Source organism: Diceros bicornis, chromosome 4 (genome assembly GCF_020826845.1).
Source record: "Diceros bicornis minor isolate mBicDic1 chromosome 4, mDicBic1.mat.cur, whole genome shotgun sequence".
NCBI lineage: Eukaryota > Metazoa > Chordata > Mammalia > Perissodactyla > Rhinocerotidae > Diceros > Diceros bicornis.
The window spans coordinates 54,735,205-54,761,468 of NC_080743.1; the positions used below are offsets into that span (position 1 = coordinate 54,735,205).

General features: G+C 48.8%; 4 protein-coding genes across 10 annotated transcripts; 3 read left to right on the forward strand and 1 right to left on the reverse strand.

The window, feature by feature from the left end:
* Window positions 1–1,864: 1,864 nt before the first annotated feature.
* Window positions 1,865–8,108, forward strand: CA14 (carbonic anhydrase 14). The gene is made up of 11 exons (XM_058539030.1): window positions 1,865–1,976; window positions 3,964–3,984; window positions 4,934–5,113; window positions 5,509–5,651; window positions 5,874–5,969; window positions 6,163–6,229; window positions 6,415–6,572; window positions 6,665–6,785; window positions 7,033–7,050; window positions 7,161–7,245; window positions 7,368–8,108. The coding sequence occupies exons 1-11, from the start codon at window positions 1,922–1,924 to the stop codon at window positions 7,429–7,431; spliced, it is 1,008 nt and encodes a 335-aa protein (XP_058395013.1). The 5' UTR covers window positions 1,865–1,921; the 3' UTR covers window positions 7,432–8,108.
* A 514-nt stretch (window positions 8,109–8,622) lies between these two features.
* Window positions 8,623–11,764, reverse strand: APH1A (aph-1 homolog A, gamma-secretase subunit). 2 transcript variants are annotated; one of them, XM_058539032.1, is made up of 7 exons: window positions 11,459–11,761; window positions 10,733–10,903; window positions 10,482–10,555; window positions 10,123–10,245; window positions 9,842–9,969; window positions 9,303–9,426; window positions 8,811–8,965 (listed from the first exon to the last, which is right to left on the reverse strand). In XM_058539032.1, the coding sequence occupies exons 1-7, from the start codon at window positions 11,569–11,571 to the stop codon at window positions 8,901–8,903; spliced, it is 798 nt and encodes a 265-aa protein (XP_058395015.1). In that variant the 5' UTR covers window positions 11,572–11,761; the 3' UTR covers window positions 8,811–8,900. The 2 variants fall into 2 exon arrangements, with proteins under 2 accessions (XP_058395014.1, XP_058395015.1); XM_058539031.1 differs by lacking the exon at window positions 9,842–9,969 and having other exon boundaries at window positions 8,623–8,965; window positions 11,459–11,764.
* A 248-nt stretch (window positions 11,765–12,012) lies between these two features.
* On the forward strand, window positions 12,013–19,759 carry C4H1orf54 (chromosome 4 C1orf54 homolog). 3 transcript variants are annotated; one of them, XM_058539035.1, is made up of 7 exons: window positions 12,013–13,450; window positions 14,093–14,151; window positions 15,375–15,458; window positions 15,880–15,938; window positions 16,360–16,467; window positions 18,874–18,975; window positions 19,668–19,759. In XM_058539035.1, exons 2-6 carry the CDS (start codon window positions 14,106–14,108, stop codon window positions 18,970–18,972), a joined length of 396 nt encoding a protein of 131 aa, XP_058395018.1. In that variant the 5' UTR covers window positions 12,013–13,450; window positions 14,093–14,105; the 3' UTR covers window positions 18,973–18,975; window positions 19,668–19,759. The 3 variants fall into 3 exon arrangements, with proteins under 3 accessions (XP_058395018.1, XP_058395016.1, XP_058395019.1); XM_058539033.1 differs by lacking the exon at window positions 12,013–13,450 and having other exon boundaries at window positions 13,458–14,151; XM_058539036.1 differs by lacking the exon at window positions 12,013–13,450 and having other exon boundaries at window positions 13,458–14,151; window positions 18,877–18,975.
* Window positions 19,760–21,385: 1,626 nt separating this feature from the next.
* On the forward strand, window positions 21,386–25,917 carry CIART (circadian associated repressor of transcription). 4 transcript variants are annotated; one of them, XM_058537266.1, is made up of 6 exons: window positions 21,386–21,434; window positions 22,269–22,440; window positions 22,626–22,701; window positions 23,155–23,233; window positions 23,348–23,459; window positions 25,112–25,916. In XM_058537266.1, the coding sequence occupies exons 2-6, from the start codon at window positions 22,339–22,341 to the stop codon at window positions 25,634–25,636; spliced, it is 894 nt and encodes a 297-aa protein (XP_058393249.1). In that variant the 5' UTR covers window positions 21,386–21,434; window positions 22,269–22,338; the 3' UTR covers window positions 25,637–25,916. The 4 variants fall into 4 exon arrangements, with proteins under 4 accessions (XP_058393249.1, XP_058393248.1, XP_058393254.1 ...); XM_058537265.1 differs by lacking the exon at window positions 21,386–21,434 and adding an exon at window positions 21,441–21,571 and having other exon boundaries at window positions 22,015–22,440; window positions 25,112–25,917; XM_058537271.1 differs by lacking the exon at window positions 21,386–21,434 and adding an exon at window positions 21,441–21,571.
* Window positions 25,918–26,264: the final 347 nt, after the last annotated feature.

Sequence of the window (26,264 nt, forward strand, 5' to 3'; positions counted from 1 at the left end):
TCTGTCCTGGCAGAGGTCATTCTGCCCGGGGCCTCTTCTTTCCTATCACACAAAAGATATCTCTGCTTTCTTTCTTTTTTCTCTTTCTCTCTGTTGACTATCCTGATTCCCAGGAAGTCTAATTTACACTTTAAGCCTTTTATTCTTCTTAGATGGGATGGGTGGGGCTTTGGGGAACCTCAAAACATAAACTTTCCTGTAAGGGAAAAATAATTGGAGGGTGATGAGAGAATTAAAAAGGAAACGACATCTGCAAAATAGCTTTGCTTTGCAGATCAATCACAGGGGACAGAAAGGCATGGCGGCTCCCACCTCCGCAGGCGCTGATGATCCAGCACATGCATTATTCTGTTCATTTGGCTTTCATCTTGCTCCCCAGTTTAGCTTCTGCTCTCTTTGTTTGGGCTATTTATTGCTACTTGGCAGGTGCATCTTCCTGGCTGGTGATGCTGGTGAAGGGTATGGAGGAGAAAGAGGTTTCAATGTCTGGCTTGAAATTATCTGCAGGTTTCACATTCTCTAATGAGGGATGTAGGATGTACATTCCAATTGGGATTTCCAGTCCCATGGAGGAACAAGCACCAGCCCACATTCCTGAGACGCAGCAGCCTCTCTGCTCCACTCCGGCTCTGGGTGGCAGGTTTCACTCAGTCCCACAAGTCCCGCCTCGGCCCTTTGTTGGGCAGAAGGGAAGACCCTGGAACCCTCTTCCAACTGGATCACATGGCCTCTCTCTGCTCCCCACCCCCCCTTCTCTGGAGTTCGCCTTTTTTTGATGGTAGTGGTGATTGTTTCTAAGGTCTCCCCATCTCTCCTCCGCGCTGGCGTCCCTGCCAGGGGTCCATGTCCTCTTCAGTGACAAAAGCCGCCCTAGATCTGGGCTCCCTGGGGAAGGAGGTGGCTGGATCTGGCAGTTAGAGCCGCTGTCTCTCCATGGTGCTGCTGCAGCCCCTCCCCCGCTGGGCATACAAATGGGCTTTATACAGCAAACACACCTCCCCCCACCCAGGCCACACAGGCACGTGGACCCAGGCCTCACCGTGGGAAGCGGGTGGTGACAGGCACAGGAGAAAGAGATTGTTCCAAACAAGTTCTCTTTGCCTCACTTCTCTTCTTTATTTTCCACGGCCCAGGTTTTAGTCTTTGACTTCCTACTCTCCAGCTGCACCCTGAGTCTCCCAACTCCTTCTTGTTATCTATTTCCTATTCCAGGGCAGCTCAAATTCTGCAGGGGACTGGGAACAGGTCTTCCCACCATCTGCCCCATACCACCCAAGGAGTTGCTCCTCAGAGAAGAAGCCAGACGGGGAATGAGAACCCAGTGCCCCCCTGAGGGCACTGGATTGAACCCCAAAGCCCTCCTTCCCTGCCCCTGCCCGCCCCAGGGGACACCCATCTGAACAGTGTCTGTGTGAATAGCAGAGGAAGGAAGAGCTCACCCTAGCTGGGCTCCTGAGCCAGGTCCAGGGCTCCTGTGAAACCCGCCGCGCTTGGCTCTGAGCAGGGCCATCCTGCATGCCTAATCGGCTATTTAAGGAGCTGTTCGCCAGCAACCCAGGCAGCCTCCCCTCCCCACGTACACCCTTCCAGAGCCACCTTAAAAGCAGGAGGCAATTGTGAAGTCGCTGCCCAGCAAATGGAGTGAAGACTGCAGAGGGAAATAAAAAAGAGAGGACGGAGAGAGCGGCAGCAAGAGTTTTGTCTGGGGACCCAGAAACTCACGGTACCCTAGGAAAATCAAATCCTCTGGAAGCCCGCAGAGACATAAAAACAGCAAGAGAAAAAGATAAATACACTCAACTCCAGGAAACTCTTCTCCCTCCCTCCCTCCCTCCTTCTCTCTCTCTCTCTCTCTCTCTCTGCCTGCCCTAGTCCTCTAGTCCCCAAATTCCCAGTACCTTGTGCTCCTTCGGAGGATACCATGTTGTTCTTCACCCTCCTGCTAGAGGTGCTTTGGATCCCGGCTGCAGATGGGGGTAAGTACATCTGGATGTCTGTGTGTCAGTCTGTGTTGATGTCCACAAGTCGCCATGCATGCTTAATGGGGGGAGGAGGAGTGTAAAAGGAAGCCTCGGGGCTAGAATAATAGGCTCTGGGATGTGGAGAAATAGAGGAGTGGGCAGGAGACCACTTTCCTTCTTTTCCCTTTGCCTTTCCAGCCTTGCTGTTAGCGGGGAGTGGGGAGAACTAGCCAGGGGCAGAATGTGTACACACACTGCGGGAATCTCTTTGCAGGCTATAGATTCTCTCTAGAGCCCTTTCCCCCACTGCCCTAGTCCCAGGCAGCCCTCCTGGCCTTCTTTATTTACAAACTCTCCCAATTATGGAGACAAAGAGGCCTGGAGTGAAAGGATAGAGAACTGATGGGGGGTGGGAGGTACACCCTACACCTCCTGCCTAACTCAGATCCTAATCAGCCACTATGAAGCTCATGGCTGAGGTCCCCTCTTGATTCTACAGGGCGAAGAATTTCCCAGTTTTTTCCTGAAAGCAGTAGCAATAATAGTCAACAGTGTTGGGCCCTTTACAGTTTACAAAGTACTTTCAGGACCCCCCAGGAGATGAGGGACTTTTGGGAGAACAGACCAAGGTGCTCCAGGAGTGTCCCCAGGAAACCTACCCCCCATTTTTGTGTTTCCTGTGCCTAGCACAGTATCTAGCACATGGTAGGTGTGTAATTAAGATTTGTTGGAAGAACAGGGTGCTTTGGGGGATGGGGCATCTAGAGAGCAAAGGGGAATGCAGAGAGGATGATGTTGTGAGGAGTGGAACCAAATGGAGAGTTGCAAATTGCATCGGAGGAAAAAGAAAAAAATAGGGAAAGAGGAGGAAGAGATGTAGAATTAGTGTGTTGAGGATGTGGTGGGTGGGAAAGGCAAGGCTGTCAGCCTGCACAGAACCAGGGAATTCAAGTTGTTGGGGTGTCCCACCGAGCTGGTGAGCGAGAGGCTGCCACCAGCCCTCCCCTGGGCTGCTTTTCAGAGTTGTCTGAACCAAGGGATGGGCCAGCAGAAGAGCCCAAGGATGAGATCAAGGATATCTTAGAAGTCTGAGGAATTTAAGGGAATAAGAAAGATGGAGGAAGGAATTTAGGATTTTTCTTGAAGTTCCTAGCAATTTGGATAATGCAGAGAAAACCTGCAAGAAGGCCTCTCTTCCCTTGAAGCAGTTTGGCCCTGGATGAGGTCTGGACCAGCAGACCCCCGGCCTCTGCACGACAGCCTGGCATGTGACCCACCTGGCAGCTCTCTTTTCCGCACACAATGCTTCACTTTCATCCTGTCCCTGCCAGCCCGACTGCCTGTGCCCACCTACCACCCTCAACGTAGAGTGGACCCTGCCCTGACTCCTGCCTTCCCTAGCCAACTGGGCATCTAGGGAGCAGAGGCTCCTGGTGATGGGGAAAGTTTCCTTTAGAGCTACTGGGACAAGAAGAAGGAACTTAAATGTGAATTTAGAGCTCAGTGTCCAGATTCTGCAACGCTTCAAAGCAAAGGAATAATGGCTCTTCTCCCTTCAATAGCACGGTTCCCTACTCTAAACTTCTTTCCCCTCCCCTTGTTCTAGTCCCTTCCCTCCAAATCCTCTGCCCACACCCTCACCTCACGCCAATCTTCTAAATGTTAGATTGGATTGGCCCAAGCTGGAGAAAAGTGACGGTTGGGCAGACTGCACATTTGGATCCAGGTTAATTTTAGTCTCTGGGCTTTATCTCTTTTCATTTCTCCTCCCCCTTTACTCAGCAAACACAAGCACAGCCTGGCTGGTGATTTTAAATAGGCCCCCCGACCTTTCCACCGAGGTGTCCAGTTTCAGACCTTCCTCTGGGAAGTGCTGGAGTGGAGGGAGGAGAAAGAGCAAAGAGTGAGGTGGAGCGGCCCAGAGTGCCCAAGGGAGGGGAGAGTGCAGGAGGGCCCTGCCCCAGGCTGTGCTGGCTGTAACTCAAAGTACTCTGCCTTGCAGGTCAACACTGGACCTATGAGGGTAAGAGCAGAACCCAAAGCCTACCGACACCCCTTTCACACGGGGACCTCTTCACCTGGCAGGAAGACTTATGCCGTGTGGATGGGGGGGTTTCCTTTAGCTTCTCACCCTAGCTCCTCCCTTCCCCATCTCCCCTTGCCCTAGGTTTTGCATATATGACCCCTAGACCCTGTTCTAACTATCAAATCCCACACTTCCTGATTCAGCAGAAAAGTCAGGTATGTCCTCAGTCAATCCGTGTGGAAGCGAGGGAGCTGGAGTGGAAAGAAAACTGCGTGGGGAAAGGAACCCTTAGCTTAGCTGCCAATTCTTCTCCTGGCTCACTTTCTATCCTAATCGATCCTACCCCCAACCCGCATCTGGCATTGGGACAGAGCTTGAGGTCAGGGGTGAGGAAGAGGCTGGCAGGATAGTTTGTGACCCTAGTGGAGGTGCAACTCAATTCCTTTGAACTCTTGATTAATAACCGAATTCCAGAGTCAATGCAAGGTCCAGTGTGAGAGCAAGACGTGAATGACGACATGTCAACAGATCTGAATCCCAAGTCTACTTGCTAGGGGCCCACAGAGACCCTCCCTCTCCTGGGTCATTTTATTCCCAGTTGTCCTGCTCTACTCTAATCCCACCTCTCTGGGTATGCAGGCTTTCTATCCACCCCTCTTCTTCTCATTCAGCTTTCTTGTCCTCAAACTACAGGTAAGTAAAGCCATTAATCCCCACGTATCAGGAGAGCTGGGGAATCATCACTGCCTCTGGTGAGGTGAAGGGAACTGCAGCAGCAAGTCCAGCAGGGACTCCTACCCCACCCAGCCCTGCACAACTGGGGTTGTCACCTGGGGTGGAGGGAAGAGCATTTCCACCTCCACATAGATGTATCACTTGGTTGGGTGTTGCTCAAGTGTGGCTGGGGCTAAAGGGGAGAACAAATGTCCATGGTAACCACCCCCAGGCCCACATGGTCAAGACAAATGGCCAGCCTCTTACCCTGAGTGTGGAAGCAATGCCCAGTCCCCCATAAATATTCAGACGGACAGTGTGACTTTTGACCCTGAGTTGCCTGCTCTGCAGCCCCACGGATATGACCAGCCTGGCACCGAGCCTTTGGACCTGCACAATAATGGCCACACAGGTAAAAAGCCCAGGCTCCAAGGAGGTGTAGGCTCCAGTTCCAATCTTAGGCACCAGGGGAAAGAAGCATTCTCCTAATTTCTGAATTCTCAGAAGACTTCATCCATAAATATGAAGATGTGAGAATGGGGATGAGGCTCCGGTAGCCAAAAATGGGAATTGAAAGTCTATGATCAAGCTCTCTATGGGTGGACTAGTATTATAGCATCAACTTGATCTTCACTGAGAAAGAGGGAGATGTGCTAGAAAAGCAGTGACCTCTGGGAAGAACTGGGTGCTATTAGGGGAGGGAGAGAGAAAAGGCTGGCTGAGTCTCCCAAGAAGTGGTGGCAATTCAGGGGTGGGAATGTACCCACATTCCTCCACCAACCCTAGCTTGCTCTCTTTTCCTCTCAGTGCAACTCTCTCTGCCCCCTACCCTGTATCTGGAGGGACTTCCTCAAAAATATGTAGCTGCCCAGCTCCATCTGCACTGGGGTCAGAAAGGAGCCCCAGGGGGGTCAGAGCACCAGATCAACAGCGAAGCCACAGCTGCAGAGGTATCAGGGAGCAAAGCTTGGACTAGGCAACAGTGACAGGCATGGTCGGTACTGGGGAAAGGAAGGATCTGGAAACTGGGAAAAGTCCCTACTTGGGGGATAAGGCCAAGCTTTATGGGACAGATTTCATGCTGGAGGTGGTGGCAGTGGCTGGAGTCAAAGCCTTTGGGAGGGGGTAGTGGAGAAACATTAAATGATTCAATTTCCTCTCCCCTCCCTCAGCTCCACATCGTACATTATGATTCTGATTCCTATGATAGCTTGAGTGAAGCTGCTCAGAGGCCTCAGGGCCTGGCTGTCTTGGGCATCCTCATTGAGGTCAGTGGCCCCCAATCCCTCCCAGGTCTCTCTCCACTCCCTCTGTATCCCTCAGCCCTATTCTGTCCGTATCTGTTGCTGGTCTCCCTCCCAAGGCAAGTCAGCAACCCACTCTGATCATTTATTCTATACAGGAATGTCTTACTTCAAACATGGATTCATTCCAAACTCTCTCCCTTTCCTCCCCTTCCAGGTGGGTGAGGCTAAGAATCCAGCTTATGAACACATTCTGAGTCACTTGCATGAAATCAGGCATAAAGGTGAGCCCTAAAAATCTAAGGACAAAATAAGATTAGATTTCAGGGATTAAATTTCCCCAAAAAGGCGTGAGAGGCCTGGGATGAAGCAGTGAGTTAGGGGCCAGGGGGTTTCACTTCTGGGAGCCCTGTCTAGGTGAGCTAGGTTGCAGTGAGAGGAAGACAAGTCCTCGTCTGTTCTCTCCCAGATGAGAAGACCTCCATGCCTCCCTTCAACGTGGGAGAGCTGCTTCCCCCACAGCTGGGGCAGTTCTTCCGTTACAATGGCTCACTCACCACACCCCCCTGCTACCAGAGTGTGCTCTGGACAGTCTTCAATCGAAGGGCCCAGATTTCGAGGGAACAGGTAAGTGGTGGAGAGTTGTGGCAGCAGAGACCCTTTTCCACTCCCCCACATGAGTGACACTTCCCCCCCAATCCCACTCTCTTACTCCTCAGCTGGAAAAGCTTCAGGAGACACTGTTCTCCACAGAAGGGGAGCCCCTTGAGCTCCTGGTACAAAACTACCGAGCACCCCAGCCTCTCAATCAGCGAACGGTCTTTGCCTCTTTCATCCAAGGTGACTGTACAGGGCTGGGAAAAGGAGATGGGAAACTGGGGGACTCAATGGCAGCAACTAGAGAGCCCCTGGGAGGGAAAAGGCGGCTAAGAGGGGAAGGGGTTTCCAGGACTTGCTTGGACTGGGAACCACCCCCCAACCCCGAGTACCCAGGTGATTTCCCCAGGCATAGAAGCACAGTGTGCTGCTCCCAGCTGGGATGGTGATCTGAAGTCCCACTGACCCAAGTTTTCTTCCCTTACTGTAGGATCCTTGTATACCACAGGTAAGACAGCTCCACCCAGGTTTGGGGTGGGGGACTCCTCAGCGAGTGAGGGAAAGGCTCGGTATCTCTGTTAGTCCTAGCCTGACACCTTCCATCTTCATCTCTCCCAGGCGAAATGCTGAGTCTAGGAGTAGGAATCTTGGTTGGCTGTCTCTGCCTTCTGCTGGCTGTTTATTTCATTGCTAGAAAGATTCGGTGAGGTCCTACTTTCTATTCTTCCAGTCCTTCCTTTTCCACTGAAAAGCATTCTCCTATTCCACCTCTAATCTGTTTCATCTAGGACAGTAGTCATTTCCATGAACCATTTCCCCATCCAGGAAGAAGAGACTGGGAAGCCGGAAAAGTGTGGTCTTCACCTCAGCACGAGCCACCGAGACATAGACTCCCTCTTGGACATCATGGATGCCTTCCTCTCATGCCTATCAGGGAGCTTCTAAAATGGGGTGCACAGATTGGCCAGAAAATACTATAGGAGTAGTAGGGAGATACCCCCCCTTCCTCTGGACAGCGCCTACAGAGAGGCATGGACAGGCTCTCACTCAAGGAAGAACAGCATAGTCTTCAGCCTCTCAAAACATATAGGAGGACATCAGACAACCCCTAAATTGACAAAGCAGAGAGCAAGTTAAATTGTAGGGGAAGCTGGGGATGTGCCCCAAAGTCCCCCACTCCCTTACCTTTATGTCCCTTTCCTTAGATATAGTGCAGGATCTCCTTTTAGGAAAAAGGGCTGCTGTTGTTGGGGTTATATTTTTTTGCTCAATATATTTGGAAATTAAAGTTTCTGACCCCACCTCTGGCCTTCTCTTTGGGGCTCTTGAGTAGGAGAGTTCCTTAACCCTTAGGTGGCAGAAGTGGGCAAAGGATAGGGAAAAAGAAGTACGGGCGAATAACCACTGGTACCCCAATTCTAGAAGGGGAGATCCACTTCTGGACAACACTTAACCGAAAGTTTCTGACATGTTAGACCACCAGCCCAGATTTCTGCCCTTGCTCCAAAGCTATGCTTGGAGGGGATCAGAGGTTACCAGGTTAGGAAGGAGGTTGGACAAGAGATGTGAGAGGGCAAATTAGCATGTTATCCCCTCCCTTAAAAGCCAAGTTCCCCCACAATTATAAAGTCCTTTTTATTAGTCAAAATCACAATCACCTTGATTAAAAGGATGGGTCATGCCATCCTCAGCAGAAAATGATACAGTTTATAGAAAACCTCCCCGCCCCCCACACACCCTAATTAAAAACTAGAAAAAATCTGCCCTCCTTCCCTGCAATGTCATGGTAGTCTGACTCCTCCAAGGGCAATGCAGCTCTGGAGTGGGCCAGCTCACCACAGCACCCTCCACTTCACCTTGGGGAGAGGAGGGATGCTGGTGGTCAAGGAGGTTAAAACTTTAGTTCCAGTAATACCAGTTCCCAAACATGCACTTCCTTCCTTTCCCCCAAGGCCTGGGACCAAGTGGAAAGGTGGATAGATATGAGCCCAGCCATGAGAAGCAATTTGAGGAGGGAAAATATAGTCCAAGGAGGTTAGGAGAAGAATTCCAATTTCTCCAACAGGAGAAGAATTCCTCCCCCCCCCCCAAAGAAAAAGGCAGTTTGGGGTCTCTATCACACCAAAAATGGCTTCCCTCAGACCTGAGTAAAAGACCAAGAGGTCCAATCTGGGGAGAGGGTACTGGGAAACTCAGAGCTCGTCTACCCTTGAGCCTCCATTAATTTCATCTCCACGGCAATGGCTAAGCTAGGTCCCTTTTCTTGGCAACCTGCACTGTCCAGAACTGGAGATGGAGAAATACAGGGCGAGGAGATCAGGAGGGCACCCCAGGCCCAGGGGTCCCCCCCAGGGTCCCTCAGTCCTCGGGTGGGATGCGCAGGGCAGAATACACCATCACCCGACTGTCCTCCTGCCGTCGGCCTGCAGAGGGGAAGGGGGGTGAGTCTTGGGCAGGGTGAGAGCAGAGCACTGACACATGGGGAGTCCTGCACAACAAGGGAGTCCCCAGGTGGTGGGGATAAGTGCAGATTCAAACCCACCAGTCACTGACTGGCTGAACCCAGGCTGCTCCTAGTAAAGCCTAGAGACTAAAGGTCATGGGTGGACAAAGCAAAACCCTGAAGGTGGTGGGACAGACCGACGAGAAGGAGACAGAGAATGGTGGGCAATGGACCCGGACTAGGGCTGGGCTCAGTCATGGGCAGTGGGCAGGCAGGTGGGATCTGTCAGGCGATCAGTCCAGGTAGTCAGTCCTTACACGAGAGGCTGCGCTGGATACTTCGGAGGGACCCTCCAGCTGTGATGAAAGCCCAGAGCCCCATGGAAACAGTGACTGCGTAGATGGGCAGCAGGCTGGCCTCGTACCAGGGGTTCAGGAATGTCTGGGGATGGGAATAAGAGTAAAATAGAAGTTAGATTCTCCCTCTGCCTAATCCCCATATTCTCATTGTGCCTTTGACCCAAATCTCCCCCAAATATCTCACTCAAATCCCCCAGTCCTTCCTTTCGGAGCACCAACATCTTGTGATTAAGGAGACTTTTGATTTTCAGCTCCCTAAGAGGTTTCTGCCACTCCTGCTCACCTCAGGCCATCTACATTACAAACTCCTCCCCAAGACAGCCCCAGAGCAGGTCATACAATTGATGCTGAGGTGAGAGACTTCTAAAGACTCACCTTTCTGCCTCCTCCCAAGGTAAGTTCTAAGATGTTAAGAAGTGAGGATATATTTCCCCTCCATCCCACTCACCATTAAATTCTTTTCTCTCTAACTCAGGCCCCTGGTGTCCCCAACTCACCAGTCCTGATGTCAGTAGGTGACTCCCAACCACCAGGCCCAAAGCCCAGTACCGTCTCCTCTCACAGGCATCAAAGAACACAACTCCCCAAAAGGTATGGAGCAGGATAATGGCTGCTGTCAGAAAGGCTGCAGGGAGGGAGATGGGGATGAGATACATCCCTCATCTTCTCCCAGCCTCCTGAGATGTTGAGCCAAAGAAGTCTCCCAGGGAGGGCCAATAAATCAGATCAGGGCCATGGATGGATGGGGCATGAAGGCAAGATAGAAAATGGAACTTACCTGAAGTCAGGAAGTAATAGGGTGAGTCTCCATGGATCCCAACCACACCTGGCCCAAGTGCATCGGCCAAAATATTGATAACAGAGAAGACACCACTGATGATACCGAAGGAAAGACCAGAAACTGGGGGGAGGGAGGGTCTCATCAATGTCAGAGATCACTATAGCCTCATTACCAGTGATCCCTCCCCATGCCCAGTCACAATTCCCCCACACCTAGTCTCCCTCCACACCACTTCTCCTTGGGAGTCAGGAAAGGAAAACAAGAAGCCACTTAGAACATGTGGATGTCTAGAGACTTCCCTGGGAGGGGGGTGGGGGTGTCCAACTCCCTCCTCCAGTCCCTCTCCCTTGGCTCACCATAGGCCATCTGGCGAATGGAGATGGGTGATCTTCCGTCCTCACTCAGCGATGCTAACCCCTCATCTGCCTTCCTGGGGTGGGTTGGGATGGGATGGGGTGGGGGAAACATGAGGGAAGGCAGAAATGCTCCTTTCCCTCTAATGTTCTCCCTTAGTGCCTCCTCTTCCAAACCACCACCCAGGGGCTGTCCCATTTCTCATAGTGCAATCCTCTGCCCTTCTCCCCTCCAGGCCATCCCATCTTCTTACTTAAGCAGCTTGTAGTAGGCAAAGCGGAACACCTCCTGTAGAAGGACAGAGACTGCAGCACCAAAAATCAGGAGGCCATACTGGAGCCGGGCATCTGATCGGTCGGTCACATGGACCAAGATGAACCAGACCACAGAAGCCAAGAGCAGGGAGACCAGCCAGAAAAATGCCCTGAGGAAACACAAGGGCAATCAGACAGGCAAGGGAAGGGGCAGCCAGAGAAATCAAGGAGGGGAACCAACTAAAGCTGCAGCATGGAAAGTGGAAGTCAGACTTCCGGATGGTCAGGGAGACAGGGCGGAGATAGGATAGGTGTCTCCACCAAGAAAGTCTGTAGGGATCTGGACGCGGGGGAAGGGGTAGAAATCTGATTAAAGAGTCTTCAGAGCGATGAGAGCCAGAGTGTACGAGCACAGAAGGGCGAGGTATCCATTCCTGGATCCTCCCTTAGGGCGGGCCGAGGTCAGCACAGCCCCCTCACGAGTCTGGCCTTGGGCCTCCTCTGACGTCGCCGGGAGGAGTATAGGAGGAATCTATGCGATCCCTGGAAGGCGGAAACCAACTGCGGGAGAGGGCAAATCACCCAAAGCCCTGACTCGACCCTTTCCAATTTTCACCTCCCACTTGTCTCCCCCCACTGAGGCTCCCGGGTTCGCCCCAGTTCCTCCAGCCCTTTCCGGACCTCTCTCTTCGGTGCCCCCCGCGTCTCCCCGACCCCCTACTCACCCGGCAACCAAGATGATGACGCGAAGCGGGTCTCCAGCCACAGTGATCAAGAAAAGCGCAAAGGCCGGGCCGAAAGCGACGAAAGTGCATCCGAAAAACACTGCGGCTCCCATGGCTGGGCAGCTGGGGGCGGGCTGGAGGCCTGGCCAAGAAAGACGAATGGGAGGAGCACGCCAGCTAGGGAGTGCGCGTGGGGTGGCGACGCGACCCCGTGAGGGGCGCGGTGCAATGTCACCCCCGGACCCCGGGGAAGGGGCGGGGGGAACCAAAACCCCAGATTTAGGTCCGCGCGACTTCCTCTACGGAAGCCGAGGAGGGAACAAATCCCGGCCGCAGCCCCTTGGCCACCTCCCATTTAATCCCCACCCCCCGAAGGCCAATGGAGAATCGGCGGGGGCGGAGCTGCGGAGGCGGGGGCGTGGCTGCACAACCCGCTGGGAGTTGTAGTCCTCCTGGCCTGTTGAGCCCTCGATCTCGGTCTTGGGAGTGGCTGGAGCCGGTTAAAGGGAGTGGGCCGGGACTGGGGCGGGGCACGGCCTCCTGGGTTCAGCTGGGCCTTTGCCGCGATTTCCTTTCGTTATTTTGTGGGAAAGGGTGGTGGCAATCCTATCTCTTCTTAAAGAGCTGCAGAGAGGGGAAGATCCTGTTGGAACCTAAGGGACAAATACAAAGAAAGCACAGGATAAGGGGTGCGGGGAGATAGGGACGGGTATTGTTCTTACTTGAATGAGAGGAAATAGTCTAGAGCTACTGACTAAGAGATGACGGTTAGACTTAAAAGTAGGAGCTCTTTGAAGAGGCTAGTATAGGAAACATGCAATACACTATCGCTAATGAAGCCTTCATCTGTAATGACAAGAGAATCAGAAGCAAAAGGAGCCTGGAGAGCAATGTTAGGAAGGAGGTTAGGGGGGATTCAGAGTTAAAATTGTTTGTAAAAAGCAATTAGACAGATGGGGTTGAAGGAAAATGACAGGCCTCCCCACCCCAGTCACTCAGTTCTTTTATGTCATACTCCCTCTATTTATTTTCTGAAAATGAACCTCAGTGGTGTCTGTTCCTCAGGCTGGGGGAAGCAGTAAGGGTTTTGTATTAGAGTGACAGAAAGTCAAAGTAGGAGAGGAGGGTATTGTAACCGATTTTGGATGGGGGTGGGGTTAGCCTTTAGGGAGAATGTTTAGGCAAAACAGTACCAGAATGGGAAAGTGAGGGAATCTGGAATATTGTTTTTGAGAGAGTAATCCAAGTACCAAAAACCATAAAATTGTTCAAAGAGAACCAGGCTTCCTTTCCTCTTTCCTTCCTGAAGTGATTTATGGTTTAATGCATATATGTACATCCACATAAGTGTTTTACATTTTTTCCAGGAAATTCTGGAGAGGAGTTGAAGGAATAGATTGTATAGATTTACATGGAAAGTCGCCAAGCAAATCCTCCCCCAATAAGGTCCAGAGGGTGGGAGCATCCTGGCCACTGCTCAAGACTCCAGCGTGTCTTGCTTCTGAGTGTAGAAGGCTGAATCAGGGAAAGAGATAGGGTTAAGACAACTCTTCTCATCTCTCCTTTGGGCTGTTACCACAGCATCTTCTGACTGTCTCATTCATTCATGGTTCCACTGAGGTTTGCATAGTGCCTGCCTGGCTCATAGGAGATGTTGAATAGATATTTATTAACCCCTTTTTTAAAAAAAGTAACCGTATTCTTTTCTTATTCCCTTGTGTGTGTACCCTGAACTGCCTATCAAACTAGGCCCAGCACACTGACTAGAATATGTTACTAAATGTTTCTGAATTGAATTGAATGAAAGTGGGAAATATAAAAGCAGAGAGAGAAGGATAGATGAACTCTACCCCTGTAGGCTGTAATGAAGGGAACACACCAAGAGACTGAAAGTACCAGAAGGGGTGTGGCATCTACAGAAGGGAAAGGGACTATCGGCTTCCTCTCTTCCTCCATCCTGTGTCCAGAAAGTTGAGAAAGAAGTGAGGTGAGGTCAGTACTTACCAGGGAAGAAATAACTGGCCTTGGCTGAGAGGTTAGCAGGTGCTTTGAGAATCAGACAATGATGTTGATATTGCTCCCATACTTCGTAGTCCAAGATAGGCAGAGGGGAGGGACTATTTTCAGTCTAGAAAAAGGCTCATCCCTTCCTCAGAACATTTTGACTTTGAAGAAAGATTCAGATTAAGCCCCAGAGAGAAGGGCAACTCTGAATGGTGATGGTAAATTAGGGACAGTGAGAGGGAGGGTGAGCCTTTTGTGAGGCCTGAGAGAGAAGGAAGGAAAGGAGGGGAGAGGGGAAGCTCCTTTCTAGGCTAGGGTTTTGGTGGGGGAAAGTTGTTTGTTTTTTTGGTAGTGGCAGCAGGAATCCTGAATGGATCTAATCTAGGACTGGGGGAGCTCAATCAACGTGTTCACATCAGAACCCACTTTGCCTCTCTTAATCTGGGCAGCTCTGGCCGAGGACTGGATGGGTAGTAACTGATGATCTAGTCAGTCAGCAAGTGGTCAGGGAATTGCACCCCCTGAGAGAAGAGTTGCTGCAGCTCCCTCCCTGCTTTGGAGGAGGGCAGGAGGCGGGGTTAAGTTTGGTGGGAAACGCTGTAATTTCCTTTTTCACTTTCACGACAATAGTGCAGAATCCAGAATGAATGTCTTCTTTGTAGCCATCCTTGCTGTGCCGCTTATCCTGGGTAAGTTCACTTCTCTCCCTGAGCTTTTGGGCCAGGTCTTCTACCATAAATGGGGAGGGAGAAAAGAAAATGAGGAGAGGGTGAGAGGTGCAGTTCGATGGGGAGTGATAACACTCTCTCATCTGTGCTTGAGCCCAGTGTTGGGAGCGGAGGGGAGATCCAGAAAGAGCCAGGAAAGAGGGAGGAAAGCCTACTCCTGTCAAAGCAGAGATGGCTGATGGGGATAGAGCCCCAGACACGGGGAGGTCCTAACAAAAGTGAATTCAGCTCTCCATCACCACGGAGTTGAACAAGATGAGAGGGACTAAAGTGAGAGTGAAGGAGAGAGATGGACTCTTGGAAGTGGGCAGTCTGAAACTAGTGAGGGAAGACAGGGTATCTTTTTTCCCAGGTAGTTGGAGAAAAATCCTTGTATTAGTAAAGACATAGGAGTGGGGGTGGCCTTTAGGATAATGGAAAACTGGCTGCCTTCAGGGACAGGGTTCCAAAAGCAGCTTGGCTCCTTCCCTCCTTTGTTCCCAGTCTGCCAGGTGCTCTCATTGTTTCCTTTTCCTCCAGCTTCTCGTGTCATCACATGCTGTTAAGGGAGAACATTCAAGGAGCTTAGGGAAATGTTTAGCAGGAGGCCTAGAGTTCTTAACGATCATGTCAAAGCCACATATTTTTAGTCCTAGGAAGGAAGAAAAACTAACAAAGCGTCATTTAGTCCAGCTGACTCATTTTAAGAAAGCAGATGTTAAATGGCCTGTTCAAGATTTTTCTGATATTAGCTGTGAAGCTGAAACTAAAACCCAAGTCTAAAAGCCTAAGCAGATATGTGTGTTCCTTATTTGTGAGAGATCTTGATAAGAGAAGATCTCTCACAAACACAATACTGTCCAGAGAATATGGAAGAGTAGATTTGGAGTTCCTGATTTCTGGTCTCTCTCTGGTTCCTATCTTTTTTAGGTTTAGTTCTTGTTTTGGGTTTACAGTATGTGAAGTGACTCATTTTCTGTTCTGGGGGTTCCTGGATTGAAAGGGCACAGAGTAACAGGCCTCATCACAGATATGGAGCCCAGAAGACTGAGAAGTGTTTCAAGGTGCAGAGGCAGGGAGATAATAGGACCTTTGGAGGGGAGGCCGAGAGAAAGGAAACTGATAGAGCTGAGATCAACTTCAGGTGTCCTTCTGTTGCTAAGGAGTTCCAAGTGCCCTTTGACCTCTACTCCTTGTCCCCACAGGACAAGAATATGAGGATGAAAAAGGACTGGAAGAAGATGATTATTATCAGGTGGTCTATTATTACACAATCACCCCCAATTATGGTGAGTATGTATAAGGCTCTGACCTTTAGGATGGAGGGAGGTGTGGGGGATACTTAGTCTGACACTTTGCCTTTCCCTTTGCAATGGAGCGACTGGGACAGAGAGAAATTTGGCTATGAGCAAAGACTGTCAAGGCTCATGATGTTATTTCTCAAGCTAGTGATTTTCAATTCTTTGGAAACTGGTTGAAACAATTTGAAAATTTTCAAATTTGTAAATTATTTTGGATACCAGATTGAAAATATAAATGCATATACATTCACAAAGGTTTTTAACATTAAAGTTCATTAGAATTAGATTATCAGTAAATTTTACAACTTGAGCAAGTTAAAGTGTTCTGAGTAATTTCTTCCTCTTCTCATTTCTAGATCTAGGACTACCTTTCTCCTTTGTTACCACTGATTATTTTTCTCCTCCCCAGATGACTTTGGTGCAAATTTCACTGTTGATTACTCCATATTTGAGTCAGAGGACAGGCTGGTGAGTGATCTCTACATCTAGGAGGGTCAGGATAGGAAACCGTTAAAAAGAAACTTGGCAATGTTGAAATGTAAATGATTAGCAGGAATATAAATTAATTAGGTGAAAGGAAACTAGGTAGTGGGCCGGAAACAGATTTGTTAACCACAGCTAGGGAGGAAAATAAAGCCAAAACTCAGTAGGTTTGCTAAGACACTGAGAGAGGGGGGCAGTCCTTGAGTTAAGGGAATTAGTGGACGGGATGGGTACATAATCCATGCAAACATAGGGTACGGAGGATCCCTAAGCTTAAGTCTTGGGTGGGGGCTGGGAGGGTTGGGGGGGTGAAGGAGAGAAGAACTCTAAATAAAGAATCTATGACTCTATGAGGAAGTTGGATGGAGGCAATGATAACTCTGTTTCCCAATCCTACTGAGGGCAGAACAGCTTGGATAAGGATAAGGAACCAGCAGAAACTACCATTAGTCATGAAACAGAACACACAGACCATCAGAAGCCTATTGCAGTGAAACCAGTGACAACAGAACCAGTGAGTGGATTGGGTATGAGGGGGGAGGGAAACAAGACATCCCTTACCCTGGATAGATCCCAGGGCTGGTGATAGGGAGCAGAGGGAGGACTGGAATACCTGGCTTCGGTGGATGGGGGAACCAAATAACGACTCCTGCAATGGAGGTGTTCATCTCAGCTTGGCCATTATCTTTCACTGAGATTTAATACTAAGCCTGTATACAGAACACTGGGGAAATTTAGTGCAGTTAAATTTCAGTGAAGTAGTACTTAATGTGTATTTAACCTATGCCTAAAGCTGTTATAGAGGCTGATGATGATGAAAAAGAAATCTATGGTGCTGTTATTGCCCTCAAAGTATTTATAAAACTCAAGTTTACACTTATGAAACATTTAGAACAAAATGAAAAAGGTTGTAACAATGTTAAATTCCATATAAATTTGAGAGCATACGACATAGACAAGTGCTTTAGGCAGTGGAAGGAGAGAGATCTGTAAAGGTTGGAGTTGTCTGGAAGACTTTTAGGAGGTGATTGTGCTAAAGATACACTTTGAGGAATAAGTGAGCTTTTGACTGGAGATAACTTATGAAAAGATGAAAGCAATTAGAAGGAAGAATAGATATTCCAAGAGTGGAAAAGCTGCATAAACAAGGAGGATACAACAAGCATAGCATGTTTAGTGGATGGGATATGATTGAAGGAGAGGGTACATGGCAAGAAACAGTGGGAAATTAAGAAAAAAATAAAATTTACAAGGCTTCTAATATTTGCTAGGTAATTTCACATATGGCAAGATAGGGCCAAATTATAGAACGTCTGAAGTGTCAGGCTGAAGTTTGGACTTATAAGCAACAAGGAGCCTAGTAAGTTCTTCAGTATGGTAAAGACACGATGAAAGTAGTATTTTAGAAAAAGGATTTGTCTGGTTGTATGTGGGATGCAATGGAGTGCAGACAGATTCATGAGATTTGCATCATTCCAGAAACAATCCATTAAAGGCCTGGACTAGGGAAGTGGCATTTTCAATGAAGAGGAGAAAAATAAGAAATATTCTGAAGAAAATGCCTTGCTTCAGTGATAATTTCATATGAGCAATAAACGAGGAGAGAGTTAAAATAACTTAAACATGGATGTCTGGGGAAATTGTTGACCAAAATGGGAACTGTGGGAGGTCAGAGTGGCTTAGGAGTGAACTTATAAATTTGGTATCAGCCAAGGTGAATTTATGGTAACAGTCCTATGAGAGTGTCCTAAAGGTAGCTGAACTAAGGTCAGGGCTACAGTTCTTTTTTTTTTTTTTGAGGAAGATCAGCCCTGAGCTAACATCTATTGCCAATCCTCCTCCTTTTTTTTCCCCAAAGCCCCAGTAGATAGTTGTATGTCACAGTTGCACATCCTTCTAGTTGCTGTATGTGGGATGCGGCCTCAGCATGGCCGGAGAAGCGGTGCCTCAGTGAACACCTGGGATCCGAACCCCGGGCCGCCAGTAGCAGAGCGCGTGCACTTAACCACTAAGCCACAGGGCCGGCCCAGGGCTAGAGTTCTAAGTGCAAAGTCACAGTTGCAAAAGTAGAGGAGCTCAGTAGAGCCAGTATACACAGAAGACCAAAAAGCCAATACTGTGCCTGTAGTTAGGAGGAGGAAGAGGAATCAGCCAAGGACATGGAGAAGAATTGATTGGAGAGCTAGGCTGATAGCCAAGTTTGCATTATAGCATCTAGAAAAGAAAGTTTAATATAATCAATCAAAAGCTACAAAGAGGCCAAGGAGAAGGAGGTCATTGGTAATCCCAAAGAAAGCAGTTTTAATTGAATGGTTGGAGCAAAAGCTAGATTTTGTGCAGTTAGAGAGGGAGTACATTGTGAAGAAATGGAGGGGAAGTATAGACCAAGCTTTTGAGAAATCTGATAAGGAACAAAGAGAAGCAATAGCTAGAAAGGGCAACAGGACCAAAGCACAGCCTGAATATAGTTGAACCCAGATGGGAGGAGTCAGTAGGAATAGAAAGCTGATGATTGACAACAAGGACAGATAAATACTGTATATAAATATACAGTAAAGTATATAGTAGGCTTCCTTTAGATTGTAAACTCCTTGAGGACAGGAGCCACGTCTTAATCATATTTATATCCCCCCTGTAACACCTAGCATAGTGATTAGCATAATGTCATGCACATAACAGATAAAAAATACATGTCATTGAATTGAGTCAGGCCTCCCCTTGTATGGTCAGGAATGGCTGAAAGGCACAGAGGAAAGGACTCATTATAGTGATGGGGAGGAGGGCTGGATCTTTCTCTGAGCTCAGAGGAAAGGAAGACAGAGGTTGGTGTAAAGGGATGGCTCTCCTTCCGGAGGTGGGGGGGAGAGGGGTGGTAGGAAGGATGACACTGGCCTCCTGTGGCGGGATGTCTGTATTTTAGCAGAGTCCAGATCTGAATGATGCTGTATCCAGTCTGCAGAGTCCTGTTCCCCTCCTCCTGTCCTGGGCCCTCGTTCAGGGGGGGATGTATTTCATGTAGAAGGTGAGAGTGCAGCCATTGGCCTTGGGGGAGTCTGTGAAGCAACTTTTACCAGTATCTCTGGCTAGTGTTTTTAGCATGGTCAATTCTCAGCTGCTTAAAAGAAGAAGGATCACATTTAGAAAAATCTTATCTAACATTAAGGAAGTTTAGGAGATGTTGAGGCAAAGACTTTTGTAATAAGAAGTCATTACTTTTTCTAAACTGGGAGGATTTCAGGACCTCCTAGAGCAGAAGCAGGTGGAAAGGAAAAGAAACCTCCCCAGGTTTCCAGTCTGCCTTGAGGAATTATAGCTGGTTCCAGCCTGACCGTGGTTTAAGGCATGGCAGGTGCTAGAGGGCAAAATGGGAGGGGCACTACAATCTGGCAGTCAAGAGGCAAAGTTCAGAGGCAGAGGGGTAGAGGTTCCCCAATGCAGAGGAGAGATGGTTGGGGAAATGAGGAGGGAAGAGAAATCTGTGTTACAGGGAAGGAATTTAAGTTGAGATTCTAAACAACTATGGAGCATGAAGAGTTTTAACAGAAGGAAGGAGTGAATGGGGGGGAGGGGACATCTTCCAGGAGATGTCATGGGGAAATCTAGCTCAGAATATGAAATCTGGGGAGTTTTCATAGAGGTGGGGGCACGGAGGGATTTCCTGAGTCCCCTAACCCTGTTTTCTTTTGTTTTTTTCCCCTTTCTTTGCTTTTTTAGGAGAGAGAAGGCTGCTACGACTCTTTGGATGGGGATTTGGGAAGAGGAAATTGGAAGATAAAACAAATAAAGGAAACAATCTGGTTACTCTTTACTCCTTCATGAGGGTCTGTTCTAAAGCCACAACACTAAAGAGAGCACCAGGATATGGGGGTGGGAAGGGTAGATTAGAAAAGGAGTTAGGTGACAATAGAATTAGAGGGAATTATTAGGACTGTGAATAAACCTGAAATTTTGGAAAGATGGAGAAGAGCACCCACAAACAACAAGTTTATCACAGTCCATAATTCCCTCTAATTCTATTGCTTTATTATATATGGTGTTGAGACAGTATGTTTTGGGAAAGAGCGTTGAGGCTTATTTAAAACACTTTTTTTCTTTTTATAAGATAAGCACATTGTTAAACATATGTAAACTATCAAAAACTACTTAGAATAGATTTTAAAAGTTCACACCCTCCTCCACTTACACTCCCCCCACCCCCTCCCCCACCCATGTGCCTTTTCCAGTTAGTAATTAGGGGAGGCAGGGACATAATTTAAAATTTTTTTCTCTATCCTCGGGACTCTAATCAGAACTGGGCTGCCCCCTTGTGGTCTCTTCGATGTCACAGCTTCAATCAGTCCACAGTTCCTGAGCCCCTATCCCTTTCTCTACACTGTACTTTAAATACTGCAAGGGGCAGCGAATAGTAAACCCCGGACTTGCCACCTCCCTCCTTCAGAGCCTTTCGTATCTTCTCCACGGGACAAAGGAAGAAACTGAAGCTGGACAAAGGCATAACCTAGGAGATCACGGACCTATCCCCACTCCGTTTCCTGTGCTACGAGTCACAGAATTCAGGGCGCAGGGCCCAAGGAGCTGGGGTAGAAAAGTCAGGAACAACCGAGTTCGGCTTTGACCTCTAGAGGCGAGGCGGGCTGGCATCTGAGCCGGTAACGTGCGTGGCACGTTACGTAAGGGAAGGGCTGGAGGAGCCGCCCCAGCGGGAGCCGGGGAGAGAACGCGGTGTTCTCGGCGGCAGTCCCCACCCTCCTCACCCAGCAGGGCAGGAGGCACCCAACTTCTAGAAGGAGGAGGAGGGAAGAGTGAAACAGAGACGGGGGAGTCACAAGGGCTGGGCCGCCGAGAAGGGGAGAGGATGCACAGTGGCACATATCCACTCTCTCACACACGTTGCCCATGCAAGTCGCTGATGATTTCCACGTGCTGCACTCGTGAGCCGAGGAGCTCAAAGACGGGGCAGAGAGGTCGGCTCCCGAGGAGGAGCCAGAAGTCCCACATCTCGAGACGCGCGCCTCAGGTCACACAACCAGCTTGCACACTCCAGCCACGCGTCTCCGGCGCACCACCATCCTATTTAAGGCTACGGGCTCCGCCCTTTTCCTCCCATCGCTTCTTTTCCACTCTTTTCCATCCTCCTCCTCATCACCGGGTCCTCTTCGCAAGCCACATGTAGGGGCGGAGCACGGAATGCTTCCCTTCCAGCCAATCGTCACCAGACAGCCTCTCTATTGGCCGAACCACTGTATGCTGTAGCAAATAGGATGTGAAATTCAGTAACGAGGGTCACGTGCCACCGGCTAGACAACCAATGAGGGTGCGAGGTCTGTGTACGCAGGGGCAGGGCACGTGCCGAGCTGCACGTGTCTGGGAGGGGGGAAGGGGCGGGACCCACTGGGAGAGAGGCGGAGGTGGGTAGCCGAGACTGGGAGAGTCTGAGAAGGAGCTGGAGACAGACAGCCTGGGCTGAGCCGACCCACACAGGTGAGGAGACTCGGAGCACCGGGAGCGATCTGCGCGGGAGGATCAGACCCGGAGGGAGTGGGTTTAGGGATCGAACGGTTATCTTGGTATTGGCAGGGATCGCATCACGTGGCAGCGCGGTTGGAGAAGGTCCGCAGGTATTTTGATCAGAAAGATTGGGAAGAGACGGGAGGTCTTTTTGAGGGTGGTTCCTACAGAGTCAGTAGGTGGGTTCTGGTGCTGGAGATGTACTGCTCGCTGGTGGCGTGACCTCAGGTAGAGAGGCTCGCTGCGGGGTCAGACTGAGTACAGACCAGGCGAACAACGGGCTAGGGGAAGGTGTAATCAGGTAGTTTACTCTAAACTCAGGAAGAGACCGAGTCCGTGTCTGGCTAAGAGCTGCTCTGCGGAAGTCAGAGAGGCAGTCCAGGTTCTTAATGGAGTGGAGGAGGCGGGGGAGACGACTTTTTCTATTGTCTCTGAGACAGGTAATATTGGGGAGGGAGAGAAGAGATATTACCCTGGACGGTACACCCCAGTCTCCCAGTCCGTTTCCTAATCCTCAGATTCTCGTTTCAAACTTCCTTGCTTTGCTCTTCAGTTGCAGGTTCGGATCTTTGGGTACTCCGGGAGCTGCTCTCCAGCCCCTGCTTCTGAACCTATGGATTCTCCATCTAGCGTTTCTTCCTGTTCTTCCTACTCTCTTTCTTCCTCTTTTTCCACCTCCCCAGTGAACAGTGACTTTGGCTTCCCCTCTGATAGTGAGGGGGAGGACAAAGGGGCCCTTGGCCCCAGGCCAGACACTGTTGGGCAGAAGGGAGGTTCTCGGCCCAGCCCCGGTCCTATCCGCTGCAGGCAACGACCCAAGGTTTCCAGTAACCAACATACAGCATCTCACTCGGAACAGCGGGGATTGGCTTCTCCTATGGCAGGCTCTGGGGTCAAAAGACCAAGAGATGGTGAATTGGAGACCAGTCTAAACATCCAGGGTTGTACCACAGAAGGAGACCTGCTCTTCGCTCAGAAGGTAAGAGAAAGCAGGGGAAAGGAGACACTACTGGAGTGGCTTACCACCCAGCTGTTTGCTAAGGGCCTTATGAGGTGAGAACCCTTTGAGGATAGTATTGGCTCCCAGATTTGGAGGTTAGGAAGAATCAGTACTGGTGTGGGCAGTTCTTAGTCTTCTCTAGCCTTTGTCTTGTTTTCCTGCAGTGCAAAGAACTCCAAGGATTCATACGCCCTCTCACAGACCTACTGAATGGGCTGAAGATGGGTCGCTTTGAAAGAGGTAACTATCTGATTAGCTGAATTCATTTGGGCTAGGTTCATCTCTCTCTCTCTTTTTTTTTTTTTAATTTTTTAATTTTTATTTATTTTTTCCCCCAAAGCCCCAGTAGATAGTTGTATGTCATAGCTGCACGTCCTTCTAGTTGCTGTATGTGGGACGCGGCCTCAGCATGGCCGGAGAAGCGGTGCGTCGGTGCGCGCCCGGGATCCGAACCCGGGTCACCAGTAGCGGAGTGCAGGCACTTAACCGCTAAGCCATGGGGCCAGCCATCTCTCTCTCTTTTAATGTTTTAAATGAGTATTTCTCTTAAATCTTTGGGGCCTGGATTATTCTTTTTTTGCTTCTGTGATTTAATTTCTTTAAGTGAATCAATTTTAAGCCCCTTCTGTTCTTCCTTTAACTGACTAAATTCTTGAATCTCAATCCTTGATCTTTCTCTCTCCTTGACCCCAGGATTGAGCAGTTTCCAGCAGAGTGTGGCAATGGACAGAATCCAGCGTATTGTAGGTGTTTTGCAGAAGCCACAGATGGGGTAAGTCTCTCTGGTTCTTTCCTCAGTGTTTCATTAAAAAGGAAATATGTCCAATCCTGTTTTGTTTCTTTTTTCACACTTAATGGCTTTTTTAAAAAATGTCTTTTTTTACAGAGAGCGTTATCTAGGGACCCTGCTACAGGTAGAAGGGATGTTAAAGACTTGGTTTCCTCATATAGCTGCCCAGAAGTCATCATTGGGTAGTAGCAGACACCAGCTGACCAAGGTAAGAACTTATAAACCTGAGGAAGAGGTGGGAAAATAGCCAAGGAAATGAAGTATATATGCAGAAATGGGGTCCCTCTTCCACTTTCTTCTGGGTCTTTTCTTCTTTTCAGCAAGTCTCTTTTCAGGAAAGGGAGTACCTAATCTTCCTTCATTGTCTTGATTCCTAGATGTTTTTTTATTCTATTTTGTTTGAATCATTGCAAAGAACTCCTTGAAGTTTAACCCTATCCCTCAGGGTGCGGCTTATCTGCTTTCTGCATAGATACAGAAGGCTTTTTACCTGGCCAAATGAGTCTTGCAGGAAGATTTCCTCAGCTTCTCTCTGCAAATCCTTTCTCCTCTGCTGCCTCTAAAATCCTTTCCCTCTCCCTCTTTTTACTCCTGCCCAAGTATCCTTGTACCAAACCCTCTTGGAAGCGTGGGTTTCAAGGACTGGTCATAAGAGGTACATCACTAGGAGGAGAGGAGGGCGCCCATGGGGCACCCATAGGGGGAGTGTTGGATAGATTCTTACACCTAGTGTGGAAGTGACCTATTTTCTGTCAAATAATGGGGTATTTAGGGGGCACTCAAATGATGGGGAGGGGAAAGTCTCCTGTAGATAATGGACAGTCCTTGTTTTCAGTCAACCACAGTTATTATTGCTGTGGGAATAATTGATTTAAAAATAAGCAGGAGGATCTTGCCTGCATATTAATTTACACTTTTTAAGGAACTCAACATAGGAAATTAGAATTTAAAATACAGAAACTGGGGGGCCGGCCTGGTGGCGCAAGCAGTTAAGTGCGTGAGCTCCACTGCGGCGTTCCGGGGTTTGCCGGTTCGGATCCCCAGCGTGCACCAACGCACCGCTTGGCAAGCCATGCTGTGGCAGCGTCCTATACAAAGTGGAGGAAGATGGGCACGGATGTTAGCCCAGGGCCAGTCTTCCTCAGCAAAAAAAAAAAAAAAGAGGAGGACTGGCAGATGTTAGCACAGGGCTGATCTCCTCACAAAAAAATAAATAAATAAATAAAAATAAAATACAGAAATTGGGAAACGATGATTCCAATTAAAAATAGACTGTGTGTGTGTGTGTGTGTGTGTGTGAGGAAGATTAGCCCCGAGCTAACATCCCATGCCAATCCTCTTTTTGCTGAGGAAGATTTGCCCTGGGCTAACATCTGTGCTCATCTTCCTCTACTTTATATGGGATGCCACCACAGCATGGCTTGACAAGCAGTGCATCGGTCTGCGCCCAGGATCCGAACCTGCCAACCTAGGCCTCCAAAATGGAGCGCGCAAACTTAACCATTATGCCACCGGGCTGGCCCCTAAAAATAGACCTTTTAAAAAGAAGTTCTAAAATGAATTATAGTGAGAACCTGTGGGACTGTTTGTTTCATTTTGAATATGTCTGGATACCCAGTGCCTAATATAGTGTGTGGTACATAGTAGGCCCTTGAGTATTTGTTAAATAAATGAAAGTACAATTTGATTACTAAAACTTTTCCTTAATCATGGCCTAGCAGGAAATTATCTGTTGCATAAAACAAGGTATATTTGCATTGCAAACGGAGTTTCCAAGGAAAACAAAGGTTTAAGCAACCAGGTGGAGTTAATCTAAATGCTTTCTCAAATCATTTTTTTCTCTTTTCTCCCCCTCCCTAGCATTTTCCAAGCCACCACAGTTATCCAGCTGCTTCCTCTCCTGCACCTCCCATGGAAAAGATGGACCAGACACAGCTAGGACATCTAGTATTGAAACCAAAGCAGCCTTGGCACTTCCCTCAATGGCCAGCTATGAACCTCACTTGGATCCACACCACTCCAATTTGCAACCCCCCTCTCAGTTCCCCAGGTACCATCTCCTTTAGCCATAATCCTTTAGGCACTGGAACCAGCATTGGAGTCATCCTTTTCCTCCAGCATGGAGTGCAGCCCTTCACCCTCTCTGCCCCAACCATTCCAGTTCTACCTACTACAGCATCTTCTGTCATCCCTTGTGATCCTAAGAAACTATCAGGAGAGGGGCCTCATTGCCACAGTTTGCCAGTAACTCTGCCATCAGACTGGAGCTGTACCCTGTCCTCTCCTGGTCTACCCACCATGGCCAGAGAGATAACCATGGGATACCTAGAGCAGATGAGAAGCCATCCTCCAATTGCTCCTGATGTCCATCCTCTCAACCCCTAATTCAGGACTTGAGACTGTAGTTTATAATTTGTGTAAATATATGTCTACCTGTATATTTTTTTTTTATTTTTAATGTGTGCATTTGTGTTGAAGGAAGAGAGATCCTTTCTGATTAAAGAAATTTTATACTTCAACAGTTTTCTGACTGGGGGAAATTGAAACTTTCTGCTTCAAATGCCAATATTTATCCCCTGAGCTGCAAAAAAGAAGAAAGGGGATGGGAATGTTTGTGAACATGAGCTCCACCAAGTTAGAAGTCTGGATGGGACAATATAGTCCTGTGGGGGAGAGGAAAAGGGACTCTCTGCTGCTGTCCTAGCGGATATCCTTGGGACAGTTACAGGGTTCAGAGTTGGGTTTGTTTTTTCATTCAGGCTCAGCGACTAATACCTTTCCCTTTAGTGTCTCAACCTCTTGTAATCTTCCAGCTGGCCCAGACTAGCAGGTTCTTCTGCTCTGGGATAACTCTTTGCTTAGATGGGAGCTGTTGATGCTTGTGGATAAATGCATATGTAATCTTTTTTTTGTGTGTGTGAGGAAGATAAGCCCTGAGCTAACATCCATGCCAATCCTCCTCTTTTTGCCGAGGAAGACTGGCCCCAAGCTAACATCCGTGCCCATCTTCCTT

Coding starts and splice junctions, on each gene's coding strand:
- CA14 (XM_058539030.1), top strand. CDS start 1,922: ATGTTGTTCTTCACCCTCCTGCTAGAGGTGCTTTGGATCCCGGCTGCA. Junction 1,977..3,963: donor GATCCCGGCTGCAGATGGGG/GTAAGTACATCT, acceptor TCTGCCTTGCAG/GTCAACACTGGACCTATGAG. Junction 3,985..4,933: donor TCAACACTGGACCTATGAGG/GTAAGAGCAGAA, acceptor AACCACCCCCAG/GCCCACATGGTCAAGACAAA.
- APH1A (XM_058539031.1), bottom strand. CDS start 11,571: ATGGGAGCCGCAGTGTTTTTCGGATGCACTTTCGTCGCTTTCGGCCCG. Junction 10,904..11,458: donor GTCATCATCTTGGTTGCCGG/GTGAGTAGGGGG, acceptor GTGTTTCCTCAG/GGCATTTTTCTGGCTGGTCT. Junction 8,966..9,302: donor TATCCAGCGCAGCCTCTCGT/GTAAGGACTGAC, acceptor TCCCCTCTGCAG/GCCGACGGCAGGAGGACAGT.
- C4H1orf54 (XM_058539035.1), top strand. CDS start 14,106: ATGAATGTCTTCTTTGTAGCCATCCTTGCTGTGCCGCTTATCCTGG. Junction 14,152..15,374: donor TGCTGTGCCGCTTATCCTGG/GTAAGTTCACTT, acceptor TTGTCCCCACAG/GACAAGAATATGAGGATGAA. Junction 16,468..18,873: donor AACCAGTGACAACAGAACCA/GTGAGTGGATTG, acceptor TCTGTATTTTAG/CAGAGTCCAGATCTGAATGA.
- CIART (XM_058537265.1), top strand. CDS start 22,075: ATGGATTCTCCATCTAGCGTTTCTTCCTGTTCTTCCTACTCTCTTTCT. Junction 22,441..22,625: donor ACCTGCTCTTCGCTCAGAAG/GTAAGAGAAAGC, acceptor GTTTTCCTGCAG/TGCAAAGAACTCCAAGGATT. Junction 23,234..23,347: donor TTGCAGAAGCCACAGATGGG/GTAAGTCTCTCT, acceptor CTTTTTTTACAG/AGAGCGTTATCTAGGGACCC.